General features: G+C 38.8%; 2 protein-coding genes across 2 annotated transcripts in view; one reads left to right on the forward strand and one right to left on the reverse strand.

Annotated features, from left to right (window-relative positions):
• Positions 1 to 754: 754 nt before the first annotated feature.
• LOC137273236 (BTB/POZ domain-containing protein KCTD3-like) lies at positions 755 to 7,874 on the forward strand. The gene has a single exon (XM_067805748.1). It carries the CDS (start codon positions 914 to 916, stop codon positions 3,059 to 3,061), a length of 2,148 nt encoding a protein of 715 aa, XP_067661849.1. The 5' UTR covers positions 755 to 913; the 3' UTR covers positions 3,062 to 7,874.
• A 5,734-nt stretch (positions 7,875 to 13,608) lies between these two features.
• LOC137273237 (coiled-coil domain-containing protein 18-like) overlaps positions 13,609 to 15,434 on the reverse strand; it is a 73,331-nt gene continuing 71,505 nt past the window's right edge. Inside the window, exons 28-29 of the mRNA XM_067805749.1 lie at positions 14,813 to 14,894; positions 13,609 to 13,845 (exon numbers count right to left, since the gene is read on the reverse strand). Coding sequence (XP_067661850.1) covers positions 13,731 to 13,845; positions 14,813 to 14,894 — 197 coding nt within the window. The 3' untranslated portion in view covers positions 13,609 to 13,730. The remainder of the gene's footprint in view (positions 13,846 to 14,812; positions 14,895 to 15,434) is intronic.

Here is a 15,434-nt window from a genome sequence, read left to right on the forward strand (position 1 = left end):
ACGCGTAAAGTGTCATACAGTTGTGAGTGAGTGAGTGAGTTTACTTTTACGCAGCACTCAGCAATATTACAGCTATATGGCGGCGGTCTGTAAATAATCGAGTCTGGACCAGACAATCCAGTGATCAACAACATGAGCATCGATCTGCGCAATTGGGAACCGATGACACGCGTCAACCAAGTCAGCGAGCCTGACCACCCGATCCCGTTAGTCGCCTCTTACGACAAGCTGAGTCGCCTTTTATGGCAAGCATGGGTTGCTGAAGGCCTATTCTACCCCGGGACCTTCACGGGTCATACAGTTGTAGTTCTTTGAGGATCACAGACACCAAAAGATAAAATGATAACGGAATTTGTACAGGTGTTTTATTTAGATGGGTGTCCTTAATTAGAATATCCCACCGGTTAAAACAAAAAGTGACACATGATGGAATGATGATAAAGTTGATATTGTTAACCAGCGACAATGTTCTATTCTCCCTGTGTTAACATTGTCCTGTTAAAGTAAATTAGTGTGATTCTTGTATGTATGTTTTAATACAATAGTTAGATTTGTAACAACATTTACCTATTTTGTTTTATATTCATTAAAAAACCAATGGAATTATTTATTTTTGAAATTAGTGAAAGCGACGGTTTTCTGCAGCGTCAATGTATCATAAAACGCTGTTCCCAGAAACATGATCAATCGCGCGAATACTTCCCAGTAACGAAACGAACTCCTCAACAGCGCCTATATTCTAAAATGCACATAAATGAGTTTGGAATGTCGTAATGCGGAGTACTGTTGACAAAAAGAAAATGTCGGATATCTTTTTACGTGAAAATTGTCAGAGATTTTAACGATAATTCTGAAGTCGTCAACCTTGTGTAGGGATTTGACCGAGTGTCTCCTCCATTTAGGAAGGAAGAAGATGGAGATGGCTGGAGAAATTATTCACCTGAACGTCGGTGGATCCAGATTTTCCACTTCTCGTCAGACGTTAACATGGATACCCGATTCTTTTTTCACCAGTATGCTGAGTGGTCGAATTTCAACACTGAAAGATGAAACAGATGCGATATTCATCGACAGGGACCCACAACTCTTTACTGTTATCCTCAACTTCCTGAGAACGAAAGAGGTGCATCTAAAAAACGTGGATCTACCAGCTCTTCGACATGAAGCTGAATTCTATGGCATCACGCCACTGGTTCGTCGTTTGATGTTGTGCGAGGACTTGGATTGCGCCTCATGTGGAGATGTCTTGTTCCACGGGTACCTCCAGCCTCCACTGCCACCAGTTGCGGAAGGTATGTCAACATCATCAGACAGCAGCTTAGACAATAGTGAACCACCCTGCAGACCAGGAACAGCTTTGAGAGTTTCGGATGGCGCAGCATCATGTCCAGTTCATTCCAGAAATTCTTCACTTGATGCTCGAGCATCTCACTCAAGACAGGGTTCAAATGATTGGAGGATAAAAGACCAGATGAGAAATTCATCTTCTGATTTACGCCATTCTAGAAATTCCTCCCTTGATCTGACGAAAACCTTCTGCAACAAGGATACATCCACACATACATCCTTTGTGGATCCCCTTCGAGTTACTATGGTTCGTGGTCATCATAACTGGATCTGTATAGCCTACCCTCACTTTGTCTGCTGTTACAGAATGAAGGACTCGACTGGATGGCATCTCATCTGGGTCAGCCCCCACATGGAGCCCCAAGTTGAAAGAATAGCCATCAATGCTAAGGTACTAAACCCAAATCAAGACAACACTCATAAAATGGTCACTGCATCAACTGCAAATCTCATCCATCTATGGTCCATCAGTGATGATGGGGAAAGTAGAGAAATAGGTGTGTTTAACCTGAACGTGTCAGTTGACTCACTTTTCTTCATTGGAAGTCAGTTGGTAGCTCTGAGTCAGACTGGAAAAGTTGGAGTTTGGCATTCAATGACACAGCACTGGCAGATTCAAGATGTTGTCCCAATCAGGAGCTATGACACTGCTGGCTCCTTCCTCCTCCTGGGCTGTAACAATGGCTCCATCTATTACATTGACATGCAGAAGTTCCCTTTGAGAATGAAGGACAATGATCTGCTGGTAACTGAACTGTACAAGGATCCTAATAATGATATGGTTACTGCTCTCAGTGTCTACCTCACCCCCAAAACAAGCCTAAGTGGAAACTGGATTGAGATTGCATATGGCACCAGCTCGGGGACTGTTCGTGTGATTGTTCAACACCCAGAAACAGTTGGTCATGGACCACAGCTGTTCCAAACATTTACAGTGCATCGCAGCCCTGTTACAAAGGTAATGCTGTCCGAGAAGCATCTAGTATCAGCTTGCTCTGAGTATAATCATGTCCGAAGCTGGAGTGTGACACGCTTCAGGGGAATGATCTCAACTCAGCCTGGATCAACACCCCTTGCATCCTTCAAGATTGTCTCCCTTGAAGACCTTGACCCTCATATTAGCTATTCTGCTGGAAATGACTTTGGTCCATTTGGAGAACGGGATGACCAACAGGTCTTCATACAGAAAGTAGTTCCTGAAACTGACCAGCTATTTGTTCGACTGTCCTCAACTGGACAGCGAGTTTGTGTGATTAAATCAGTGGACACAAGCACAGTAAGTGCATTCTGTGTCCACGAATGTGAAGGCTCAAATCGAATGGGATCTCGACCTCGACGTTATCTTTTCACTGGGCATTCAAATGGAAGCATTCAGATGTGGGATCTGACAACTGCTCTTGACTTGATGAACAAAACAGAACAAATCCCAGTTGTTGGTGGCCCCAATCCTTGTGAGCTGGTTCGCCTTCTGGATCAGTGTGACCTTAGCTCCTCACGCTGTTCCACCCCATGTCTCAGTCCATCACCATCTTTGCTCACCGGCCCAGGCTTCCAAATGCCAGGGATAAAGCTTCGAGCCTCCATGCAGGCAGCACACAGCTCGATCTCTGGCAGCCACCAGAGCCTTGTCCAGATTGCAGGGGCTGAGGAAGGTGCAGAAGGGGGAGCCAGGAACACACTGCCCAGACCAACACCCCAAGTTACCAAATTTTAAATTGGATAAATCACTCAAAAACAAAAAAGATGTTTTGTATAAGTGACATCTACATTAGATAGAGTATAAGGTCAAGCATTAGTAGGACTTAACCATGACTTGTATGTTAAATTATTTAGGCATTAAGATTTAGATATTCCCCCAGGTCATTTCATTTAAATACTACTCAACTTTTAATAGGATTTGCAAGTATCCATAAGGGATCTGTATTCAAACTGTTTGCTTGGATATGTTGTCATGCTAATAGGATTTGTCATACAACAAAAGAATGTGCAGCTTTATGTATGTTGATAAGAAATACATACGAAGTTAAAAAAGTCTTTTTATCATCACAGTATTGATTATCTTTGTATCCCTTTAAATTGTTAATTTTTATATGCACAAATAGATGTTTATTGTTATGTTACACAAACTATCATCTAAGGACCAACTGCCCCCCTTAACTTCAAATATTGTTTGATGAGAGATCCTGTTAGCATTGTTGGAGAGACTGTGCACCACTTCTAGTCTGTGTATAGACACTGGTATTTATTTTACTCTTTAATGAAATTTTATTTGTAAGTCCTGGTACAGATAAGGCCAGACAGGAGACAAAACCCGAACAACATTATTGTTTTCAGACCTATATGCTGGTGTTGTTACTACATGTGCAAGTGTGATATTACCTTTGCTTGGTTTATTGTTAACTTTTAGACTGATGTTTATCAAACAATGTGAGTCTACAAACGAAAGTGCTTTTGTGAGATTGCCCTTTGGGCGGAGCCTGATATTTCTGGACATGTTTACGTATCTTACATTTATGTAAGTTACTTTATTTATTAGGTATAAGTTAATACCATTTAGCACGTGCAATCAGTATGGAAAAGATATTTCTGAAGCAAGCATCTGCAGTAGATAACTCTTACTAAGTGTTCCATGTGGCCAGCAAAGTTCCTGTCCCTGAGACAGGTGCCATATAACAATTAGTCACATCTTACACAGTTCGTTTATGATGCTGCAAATGTTTTCATATTTTTCACATTTTACAAGTCTCGATTCTCGATGTCTGGATAAACATCTGTGACAGAATGGTTAATTTTCATTAAGTTAATGTCCTAAAACATGAAATCACTGTTGTCCTTTTTCCTAATTAACCGTTGTTGTTTGGTTACGTGTGTTGTCATCAAACGTCCAGAGGAGAGATTGCATTTATCATGAAACTCGTGGATATTAATTATGACACTCAGTGCCCCAATATATGTACTGTATATTGCTCAAAAGAAGTTAAGGAACAGTCTGTGTTTCAGATGACTACAGCTAGTCTAGCCATTCCTTGAACAAATCTGGAGTTCTTTAACATCCGTTTAGCAATATACAGGACATATATTGGGACACTGAGTGTTATTATCAAATACAAGAATTGTTTTTAAACATCATATATAGGGTAGAGTACAAATTCCAACAGAGGTGTAAATGTTTATTATGGCTGCTCTGCAAGTTGTCAAAAGATGGAGGAATCAGAGAACTACAGAAGCAGGATGGATGTGTGTAAGATATGACTTCATATAATATTTTTTTGTGGTTTAGAGATGTTACAAATATGAGTTAGAGTCTAATTTCACTTAACATCATTTTACAGGAATGTTATTTTGAATGTCTGTCTTAAGTATAAAAAACTGTGATGTACTTTTGATCATTGTTCAGTTGGGCTAATCAATGTGTCACTTTATGATATATACGCTTGACATCAAAAGGTGAGCAGTATATATTAGTATAGGGAGAACTGATTGCAAGGGCTGTCAGACTTCAGGCACTCCTGCATCCGTAGTCTTGTCAGTTCTAGCAACTGCACCTTTATGATGTTTGTTATGTATATTTTCCTCTGATATATTTCCTCTTATGCTCTATTAGTAATGCTTGGTGAAATGCATGTTGAAGGGCATTAGACAATAATATAACTTCAGATGATATTTCCCCAGTTCCCGGTGTTACCATGGTCATCGTGTTGTTACTGCTATTGTGGATTCGACCAGAGACCATATAATCTATTATATGGTCTCTGATTCAACATGTGCAGTATATTATAAGTTGTTCACTGGTCGCAAGGGGACCATGGGCTCATGTACCCTTGAGGCACCAGTGAACAACATATTTATCTTACTGAACACCTGAATTTTAGTTTTGAACTGTTTGAAGCACTTTTGTTGAATACTAGGCGAATCGCCATTTTGCAGACGACACAAGGTTAACAGATTTAGAGTTATCTCCCTTCCACCATTTTTCAATCGCAAAACATTGGTAATTTCCGTGCTTGATGCATGATTCAATGTTATTCAAGGTAAAAAAATACTACCATGAAGCACCAGAAAAGTTTAGAATTCCCACCAGTATACATTGAAAATAATATATCGGCGGTAAGCGCTTAGCAATCAGAAAGCGACATTCATGTGTGAGGTAAGATAAATTGACAGGTGGTATGTTAGATCTTTTGCCACTGTCCCAGACTGATACTATTTGTTAAAGCATTGTTAACTAGTGATACGTAAAATCCGGTAACAGGTGGGTAGATATATGTAAAGAACAATATCGTAAGTAGTGTGACGGTGAATGTCATGGCAACATGCAAAGACTTACATTATCTGTTATGGAGACTTACAGGAATAAGTTATGGGAGATGTGCATCCAGTATGCACAAATGTAGAGAATGGACACAGAAAAAATAATTCACTATGTTCAGAGGGATGCACAATATTACTCTGTGCACCCACAACACATATATAGCTTTGTAAAGTGTCTGAGCTTTTAAGTGTATCATTTCATCCATTAGGCCACATGATCAATGATTCATTCCAGATTCTGAAGAAATTATCAAAACATACATTGTCTACACTGTTACTTAACAGGACCCTAATATTGCCTGCAAGTGCCCATAAGAATATAATTTAGAGGTCCCGGGGACCCTCATGTTTGTGAGTCTTAAAACCCTGGATGTGAAGCTTGAAACATGGACGTACTCAGACGGTAGTTCACATTATTGCTTGTATCCAATTAGTCAACACCTATTTTCTGTTTATATTTTGTGACCTTGTGTTCATGTAAAGTAAGTAGATTTTGGGAGACCACAGTCTTTCTTGATTTGCACTACAGCATTTGATTAATAAACAAATGTCTGTTCATAAACCTGTGGCATAGCATGATTGGCTTGTAACTTGTAACACTATATCTGACTTACTTATTATTGACCATATTTATCACAGTAAGTGCCCAAGGCTCGTTAAGAATTCACAAAGGGTGCTTATAAAAACCATTCTCAACTGAAATTTGTTTTTACAGAGTTCGTGATAGTGAACAAAAGTAGTTCAGCAAACTAATTTCAGTGTGATGTACTTAATTGGTATATATAGGCCACTGTTTCCAGCAAATGAATGTAACATTTGTAGCAATATATGAACTATAAGGTATGGAAGAATGATGACAGCTTTTAGGCATACGTCTTTTATTCTGGTGAAGTGTCGTTTCGACATAGGTTCTAATGTTGTTATCAAATTATCTAGCAAGTGGCTTCTAATGTTGCATTAGAATCTAGTTGAAAGGTCGTCTTCACAGAATATAGGAAGTTGTATATCCATAAAAATTGTCATCATTCTTCCACAACTCAACTTCTGAAATGCGTATCAAATATGTCGGTATAGTTTTTGGTGTTTTAGTAGTGGCATGAGTATGAATTAAGCCAAAACCGTGCCAGACATTAGGGCTGATAACTTCAAAATGTTACCAGCTTGAAAAGGATTTAAGCAGACAAAACTTCAAAATGTTACCAGCTTGAAAAGGATTTAAGCAGACAAGACACCAAAATATGGTGAACTTACTCAGATATATGGAACATTTAAAACTTTTACCAGACTAGCAGGCTGGCAAGTTGAAAATTTAGCCTGTCCGTCAGAAATGTTGCCTGTCACTGACTGTTGGACGGGCGTTATTTCATACACGAAGGACACTTATAAAGATTACTCTGGGTTGGTCTAAAACTTGGTCTGGCAGGGTGTTTGGGAGAAGTGATTCATATTGTGTATTTGGTAATTTTAATTGGTAATTTGCTTGTGTGGAATAAACATGAAGAAATATTGAACATGGACAGCCTTTACCTTTATTTCTCATCACAACAAAAAGTAACATGTAACAATGATTTGAGGTGTAACTATACAGTGGGATATATGATGCATCATGTTTAAATACAGTTTGTAGCCTGATGTACATTAATTCATATTCACTTACTTTCTGTAGGAATCACAACCCTGAATACTGTTTTTCAAAGTCTCGGTAAAGATATTGTACGGGAGAAAGAAACAACCTTTGGAGCTCTGCAAAGATTCTACTGTTCATGACCAACCAGGAAATAGCAGAGACTCTGAATCAACTGGTTCTTGGACAGTTTCCGATATTATTCACATTTTACCAATATAACTGACATTTTACCATTATAACGTGTAATGTTATGTATGTACCAAATGTATTGTGATACAGTTGTAAGTTGATGTATTGTATTATGAGCCTTGTATAATGATACAATACTGTATTACCGTATCGTGATGTGAAGTGCGTCATGTTACATCTATCTGTTGTAGGGTTCCATCTGTGTCACGGGGCATTTTCCATTGCTTACACCACATTTTATGCTTCAATTATCAATTCTATTTGAAAAGGGCTGGACACACTAGTTGGCACCCGGTAAAACCTGGCTATCATTGTACAGATTAATTATTTATGTCATTGTGATTATATGGTGTCCCAAAAACAGCATGATGGAAGGAAATAAAATTGGTTTAAAAATGTGCTTGGGTTGTAATTGTTTATATTTTCTATGAAAATTCCAAAAGTCTGCTAAGACCCTCTTAGTAATAAATGGATCCTCCAGTCTGAAGTACAGAGGACATGTAGTAAAAATAATAATGATCACAAAATGTTCTTTTAACAGCTAACTAAAAATGTCATGGATGTCTATTTTTCTTGGCATGGTCTTGCTCAGGTTGGGTTATGTGGTGTAATAATGTTCTGTTCTACTCATTGTTATGAGTGTCCCTGGTGTGGTGTCTGGCACTATACAAATGGACACATTCTTATTGTTACTATGATTTTTACTGTACCTACCGGCACGCTTACAAGTCTGAGCGATGGGGTTAGCCACGTGGGTGAAGTGTTAGCCTGTTATGCAGAAGACCTGGGTTTGATTCCCCACATGCCCCCAACATATGAAGCCCATTTCTGGTGTGCCCTGGCATGATATTGCAGGAATTTGATATACAGGTATAGAACTAAACTCAATCATTTACATGCCGTTTAAGTGAAAATGTAAGTTATCTCCCCTTATCAAGGTGATCATATTCTTGATACAGGAACTGAATTCATCAAATGTAGATTCATATTCAAACTGATGTCAGAGTCTGATGTCTCTACTTGCCAGCATCATTTACGTTAGTTTTATCCTGAACCGTTCTTGCTGAGCATCATATGTGTGTGTTGGTTTACAGGAAGGGGTAACATTTAGGATTTTATTCCCTTCAGGTTTTCTCACTGTCAAGTCACACATGCCATGACATAACTTGAAGATGTACCACTCTGAGATGATGAGGATATCACATTTGATAACACTTGAAAGTGAAATATAAATAACAGGGTTGTTTTTGTCTGTTGCTTTCTCATCTCAGGTTATTGCTTCCTTGTGATCAAAATTGAATGCAAGAAGTGAGTTACTTTCTATTTATGCCGGTTGTAGCAATTTTCCAGCAATATCACAGTGGGGACACCAGAAACGGGTTTCACACATTGTACCCGTGTGGAGAATTGAATGCAGGTCTTTGGTGTGATGAGCCCACTTGACCACCATACTTTGACTTTAGAATTCATGATAGCAGTCATTCATCTCTGTACAACCTTTGAAGATCCAGGGTAGAATTGGGCTCCACCAATCCATGCTTGTAGGAAGGGACTAACAAGATCAGATGATCATGCTTGATGATTTTTTTTTTTTAATCCCCAATGTGTAGACTGATGATTATGATATCACTGGATTGTCTAATTCCAGCCTGCTGAACAGTATGTGGAACAAACACAATTGAAGCCAACTGTTAATACCCAGCTGTGAAGGGAGTAGCAACTACATCAGCATGTGACTCATGGGATTAACATCAAGCCAGCATGTCTGAGGAGTGTTGACACAATGTTAGAGACAGTGTGTCTTTGAACAGTTGGCCGGCTCAGTGTCAGAATACTGTGTCCGAGTGGGTATCTCAATGGGCTAGCACTATAAACCTGACTCCCTCCAGATGAATGCCAACTGCCACACAGACAAGTGCTTGTATATCATAAGATAAGTGTACTACCATTCACAGCATTTCATCCCACTTCACTATACATCCTGAATGGCATACTTTTGGGAAATAATATTCAGATACACCACTGACATCATTTTTATGTCTTAAATACATGATGTACCATCAAACTGGTTCAAGAAACCATTCCTTCATTTGAAATTGCATTAAAAATATACTGGATAAAATAAGTTAGGAATACTGGCATTGCTATGACTGATATGTTATCAGTATGTCTGAATACATACAATAATTCATAGTTTCAAAATTTACGTTTATATCGCAAACTATTTTTGTCCTGTATATAAAGCAAGGATGATACTGTGTGATAAATAGGTTATCGCGCTTGTGTGTTCTGGTATGGTTAATATCCTGCATTGGTATAAACACTGTGTTTAGCTCACCAAGGCTTGCAAAATACAACATTTGATTATTAAATGTAGGATATTAACCCTCCCAAAACACACTTGCGTGAAAACCTTTACGACTATAGTTTTGAGATGAGTTTTGCTGACAACGATCAGAGAGCTGTACTTCAACAACACCAACAAACAAAACTTAACATAGTTTATTGACATTGCTATAAAAATATATGTCAGTTGACACAGTGTCTTGTTATACATACAAGAGCAGACACATATGGGTACATAAATGCATGTCTGTGTGGAATTCTACATACAAGATCAAATAAATATTTGGCTATGCAAGGGCTCTTGTAGACTGCAGTTAACCTGTGTTATTATCCCAGCGCACGTCATGTTAACAAAAGACTGGACATATTCCCTGTAACTAGGCAACCCAATATTTGCTAAGGAGCAGATCTTTGACATATCATGAATATTTAGGATATCAGCAAATACTGAGTGGCATAGAATTACACAATAAATTGACATATTGCATGGGTCTACATGTTCCAGTTCCCTTACTATGGGATGGTATGTATTGTGGTACTGGGTCTTCGGTTTGCTATATGAGAACTTACTTCCATGAAAATAGGCCAGTATCTTTCGCTCAGACATGATGTTATCATTTTCACCTTGTTCTTAACTTGCCATAAAATTTCTCATATTCATGAAATTGACATGCTTGAAACTGACAACCAACATATGACCACAAATTTATTATATCACAATAGAACCATTATGTGACAGACTGTGTGTTTGAAGATGCTTTGGATTCGGGGATGAGAGCCTAAAGTAATAGATACTGACTGACTGACTGACTGACTGACTGACTGACTGACTGACTGACTGACTGACTGACTGACTGACTGACTGACTGACTGACTGACTGACTGACTGACTGACTGACTGACTGACTGACTGACTGATTGAGTGAGTGAGTGAGTGAGTTGGCTTTTATGCCATATCAGAATTAGTCAAGCAATATCATGATGGGGAACACCAGAAATGACCCTCACACATGTTGATGTTTACAACATTAGAGAAACCCACAGACAAGGGAACAGAGCTGACCAAACAGGAAACATGGGTAGATAGAACCTGTATAGATTCCTAGCATGTCAGTGGGACAAATCTCTGCATAGTATTGTGCTGTTGTCGTTTCATACACCTTATGTAATAACTGTAACACAGTTTGAACTGTCTCCACACATTGTACATCCTTGTGGAAGGTCAGATGAGGAAACCATAGCAACTCACAGCAGATTAGCACCTTTAAATGCATGTCATAATAAATATCAACAATCACAGACAAGTTGTTATAAATCAGCTTTCAAGTTTTGCAAGAATGGACAATGAACAACACTGGGTTATGTACAAGCAGGGGCTTCCATCTTTAACACATAATTTCCTGTGTGACAAAGGAGAAATCATCAAAAACTGTCTATACAACATTTGCTTCAGATGATCAGATATATTCTAATTAAAGGACACTCAATCTTTGGAGGCACTGAAATATGGATGGCTTTCAAGTTTGTGGGTTCAAAATTTGCATATTACAGATTATAACCTTGTGTGATTCAACTGACGTTCATTACATGTTCAGTACATGTATACTTAAAACATACATTGACAGATACATTTAGACTGATGAATCGCAATCAAACTTGAAAACTAATAAAGATAAAAAATGAAACACTGATCATCATCATCATAATAATAATTGTGAGGTTTTTGCAGAACTGATGTCCTGAAAATAAAACAATTGTTTAACCAACTATTATTAAAACATTAACAGTTCAGTATTTGTTACAAGGGAGGAGTGCAAAGAAAGGGACAGCCAGGTATGTGAGAAAGGGTGGAGATGGCACAGCACAAGTTAATGAATCAAAAACTTAGTCAGCACCTTTGAGAGTGCTTCTCGAATACCTGGTTGTCCCTTTCTCTGCACCCCTCCCTCGTCAAAAATAGTGAAGTGTCATTATTCCTAAACATCTTTTTTATATCTAGGACATAAATTCTGTCAAAAAATCCCACAGAGTTGGTCTGATGTATTGATTAAATCAGCATTTCATTGAGTATTTTATGATTAATAGTTTTCGAGTTAGACTGCAATTCATCAGTCCACTTTTGAGCCAAACAGACTGTAGTCATGTACATTTTCTTTATTCCTGGTCTTTTAAGAATAAGTTAAATAAATTACACAGGTTGATATAGACTTTGATCAGGGTAGGCTGGATGGAACTGAGTGCTCAATACAGGGTGGTGGGTGGTGGATGCAGAAATAATACTTTGCTCCTTCAACAGTTTTTTGTTTACAAAGATACACGTCTATAGATACACAGATACTGACAAACAAATAAATACAAATACTGACGTATTGACTATTTCACACTGGTTACTATATTAATTACCACATGTTAACAATGGGTTATGTCCATGTGAAAAGGATGATAATGAATAACAACACCCATCAAAGTCTCCATGAGAATTCTGCTACATTATGTGTGTAGCAACTGTCATGGAATGAGTGAGATTTAAGACTCCTCAGCAAATTGCAGCTATTAAAATGAAAGAAAGACCATGGTAAAAACCCCATACTCAGTGGAAATGCTAATATTACGTCACTTGTAGTTCCTGACACCTTTTTAAACAATACCTCAGTCGTATCACAGTGTTACAGCTTGATGTGGAGGAATGCATGTATTCATGTAGATCTCAGATCTCTACACTTTGGTGAAACTCATGAGGACTGGTATGGTGCTGAAAAACTTAGAAATATACTCAGGCAAACCGAGATTCAAACCAATGATCAGAGGTTGTTGGATCCAAGGAAGTGCGGAAGCATGGTTTTACACACTTTTAGCAATATTCCAGCAATATAACGGTTGCGGACATCAGAAATGGGCTTCACACACTGAACCCATGTCGGGAATCGAACCAGGATCTTCAGCATGACAATGGTTGGACTTAAGGGCACTGCATCGCCATTTGTAAAAGCTTACATGACTTGGTCACCCATGTTTCCCTTTGGACACACAACATACTGAACACCAGTAGTAAATTAATAACTTATATTTGGGTCATGAAAAATACACATTATTTACTGATAAGTGAGTACTAAATGTTTAGCAGTCTGTTAAAGACAATGCATAATTTTATAGGGTGCTGATGGTGATTTTTATGGAACTGCATGTATGATGTGAATGACACCCCCAGCCTCTACTAAAAGTACAAAACTGATGACATCCCACTAGCCCCTGAACAAAAGGGCTGACCCCTTAAAATCATTTCGAATGGAGCCTTAAATCACAACCTTCTCAGGGAGAAGGGCCTGATGTTGTTTTTGTTATCATGTGGTAGGCGTTTACCTTTTATGTTTAAAAAAACTAACACACTTGTATTGTGCTGACCAACCTTGAACAATCACTCACAGGTCCAAATCTGGGATTCAAACCCATGATTCAGGAATACCAAGGGACACAACTCTGCAGCATGAACTGTGGCACTTCCACCATCTTTGCTGAATGTCCCTCATTAAACAAACACAGCAGCAATGGTTAACATATGACTAGGGGTTATGATTCCTGGGTTCAGATTGTTCTTATAGAGGAAAACAGGGCTCAAAATGCGTTTCAGATGAAAGGATGACATTTGATTAAAGATTTAAAAGTGTATGGCAATAACAACAAACACAGTTCTTGTCCTTGGGTATATCACAGTTGGCGATTGTGTTTAAGACCTTCTGTGTCAGCATCTCTCACAGGCACATCTTGAACCATGAGTCATATGTCATATATCAGACAAATACACTATCAGAAAGGAAGTCCTAGGACAAGCTGTAAGTCTTATGTGTCCAGACAGATACATCTTCAGACAGGAAGTCCAGTGTCAGGGAGATGTGTCGACAGATACTGTCAGCTAACAGTTGCTGTCTTCCTCCAATGTGTCATCATCGTCCATGTTGAGTAGCTGTCTCTCTATTGCCTGCTGTCTCAGTTCATTGGACCTCAATCTCTCCTGCAGCTCCAGCATACTGAAATCGCAGATAATACAACCAAACATCATCACATATACCTTGTAAATGAAGGCAATGTCCAAGACAATCATTGATTATGCGAGTCATCCTGCAGCAGCAGACCATGAGAAGATCAACATGTTAGTACTGGGTGAAGACAGTCCCTAAAGACATCCTCACATTGTCTGAGATTTATAGGCATGCATTAAGGTATACTGTATTTATATGTTTTCATTTTTCAATGTCTCTCAGGGCTTCCAAAAAGGGCTGCATTGGTGTATGAGTAGACAAAAATATATGTCACATGGTAGGAAATAATTTAAATACGGTAGCAGATACACGCTACAGCAATAGTATTTGGTTTTGGAATCATTTACAGGCATATTTATCTGGCAAAGTGTTGTTTTATTGTCTATAGACCTGTTTACTGAAGAGTAGCAATGTTGTGGTGCATATAAGAAACGAAACACAAGATTAATGGTACTCCATTATATTCCAATCAGTACTCTAAATGTACACTTAGGCTTTCCAGTACTCGTAGATTTAAAAAAGTAAGGAGTACACACTCCCAATGTGGAAAAATTATCTGGAACCCTGTCTCTTGACTTTCTTGATTAGAATGGTGACCATCAATGAACAAAAATGTCACTAAATGGACATTTTCAGAATGTCTAACAACTATCATCCCCGTGATGACAGGTTGTCCTTATCACAGCTTTATCGAAGCACTCTGTGAGTGTAAACAATCTATTTCTGGCTTAGGCAGAGCAGTGGATGACAGCATGTAGGTAGACCAGGGGTAGACTGACGCAAACTTTCCCGGGCAAAACATTGCAGTCGCCCAATTGTCATTTCATTGAGCTCAAACTAGTGAGTCTTTTGCCCTGAGAAAAGTGTCTCAGATGTTCATCCTCATGGCTGCTTGGAATTATTTGGTATAAGTAGTGATGAAGAAGAACCTATGCTGCTGTATGTTTGTACTGACCATTGTTCAGGGTCTGTGGTGTCAGCCTCAGAGTCCTCGTCCACACCATGATGGTCGTACATGCCCACTGCTGTCACAGGGTCTGCAAGGTGAAGTGAACTTGAGGCATGGTCAGATCAAACTGTGTTCACTGCTGCATCCTGGAGCACTGAGCTTATACAGCAAAAGATAAATACTATGATCCCCAGGGAGTTCAGATTGATAGTATGAAGTGTCCTTGAGATTGACATCCTATGATTGATGGAAAACAAAAGCACCTGTGAGCAGCCTGGCTGGAACTTAATGCAATGTTAAAATAATACATGTGCACATGCCTGTGTATTAGAGAATTTTAGTTCAATATTCCAGACAGCATGGGCATCTATCCATGCAACTGGGATATGATGACAAGAGTCAACCAATTCAGTGAGCCCGATCACCTGATCTCTGTAGTCACTTCTTACAACATTTATTGACTAATGAAGATCAATTCTTACCCAGATCTTGATGGGAGTATGCATGTGCTAGTTCACTGACTTACTATGCTGTAGTTTAACATTTATAACCCACTCACACACAAAACTCCAGACTGTCTTGTACAAATGTACTTGTTTTCTCCTTGTAATGAAAATAAGAATCGCCT

This window comes from Haliotis asinina, chromosome 2, assembly GCF_037392515.1.
Source record: "Haliotis asinina isolate JCU_RB_2024 chromosome 2, JCU_Hal_asi_v2, whole genome shotgun sequence".
Classification (NCBI taxonomy): Eukaryota; Metazoa; Mollusca; class Gastropoda; order Lepetellida; family Haliotidae; genus Haliotis; species Haliotis asinina.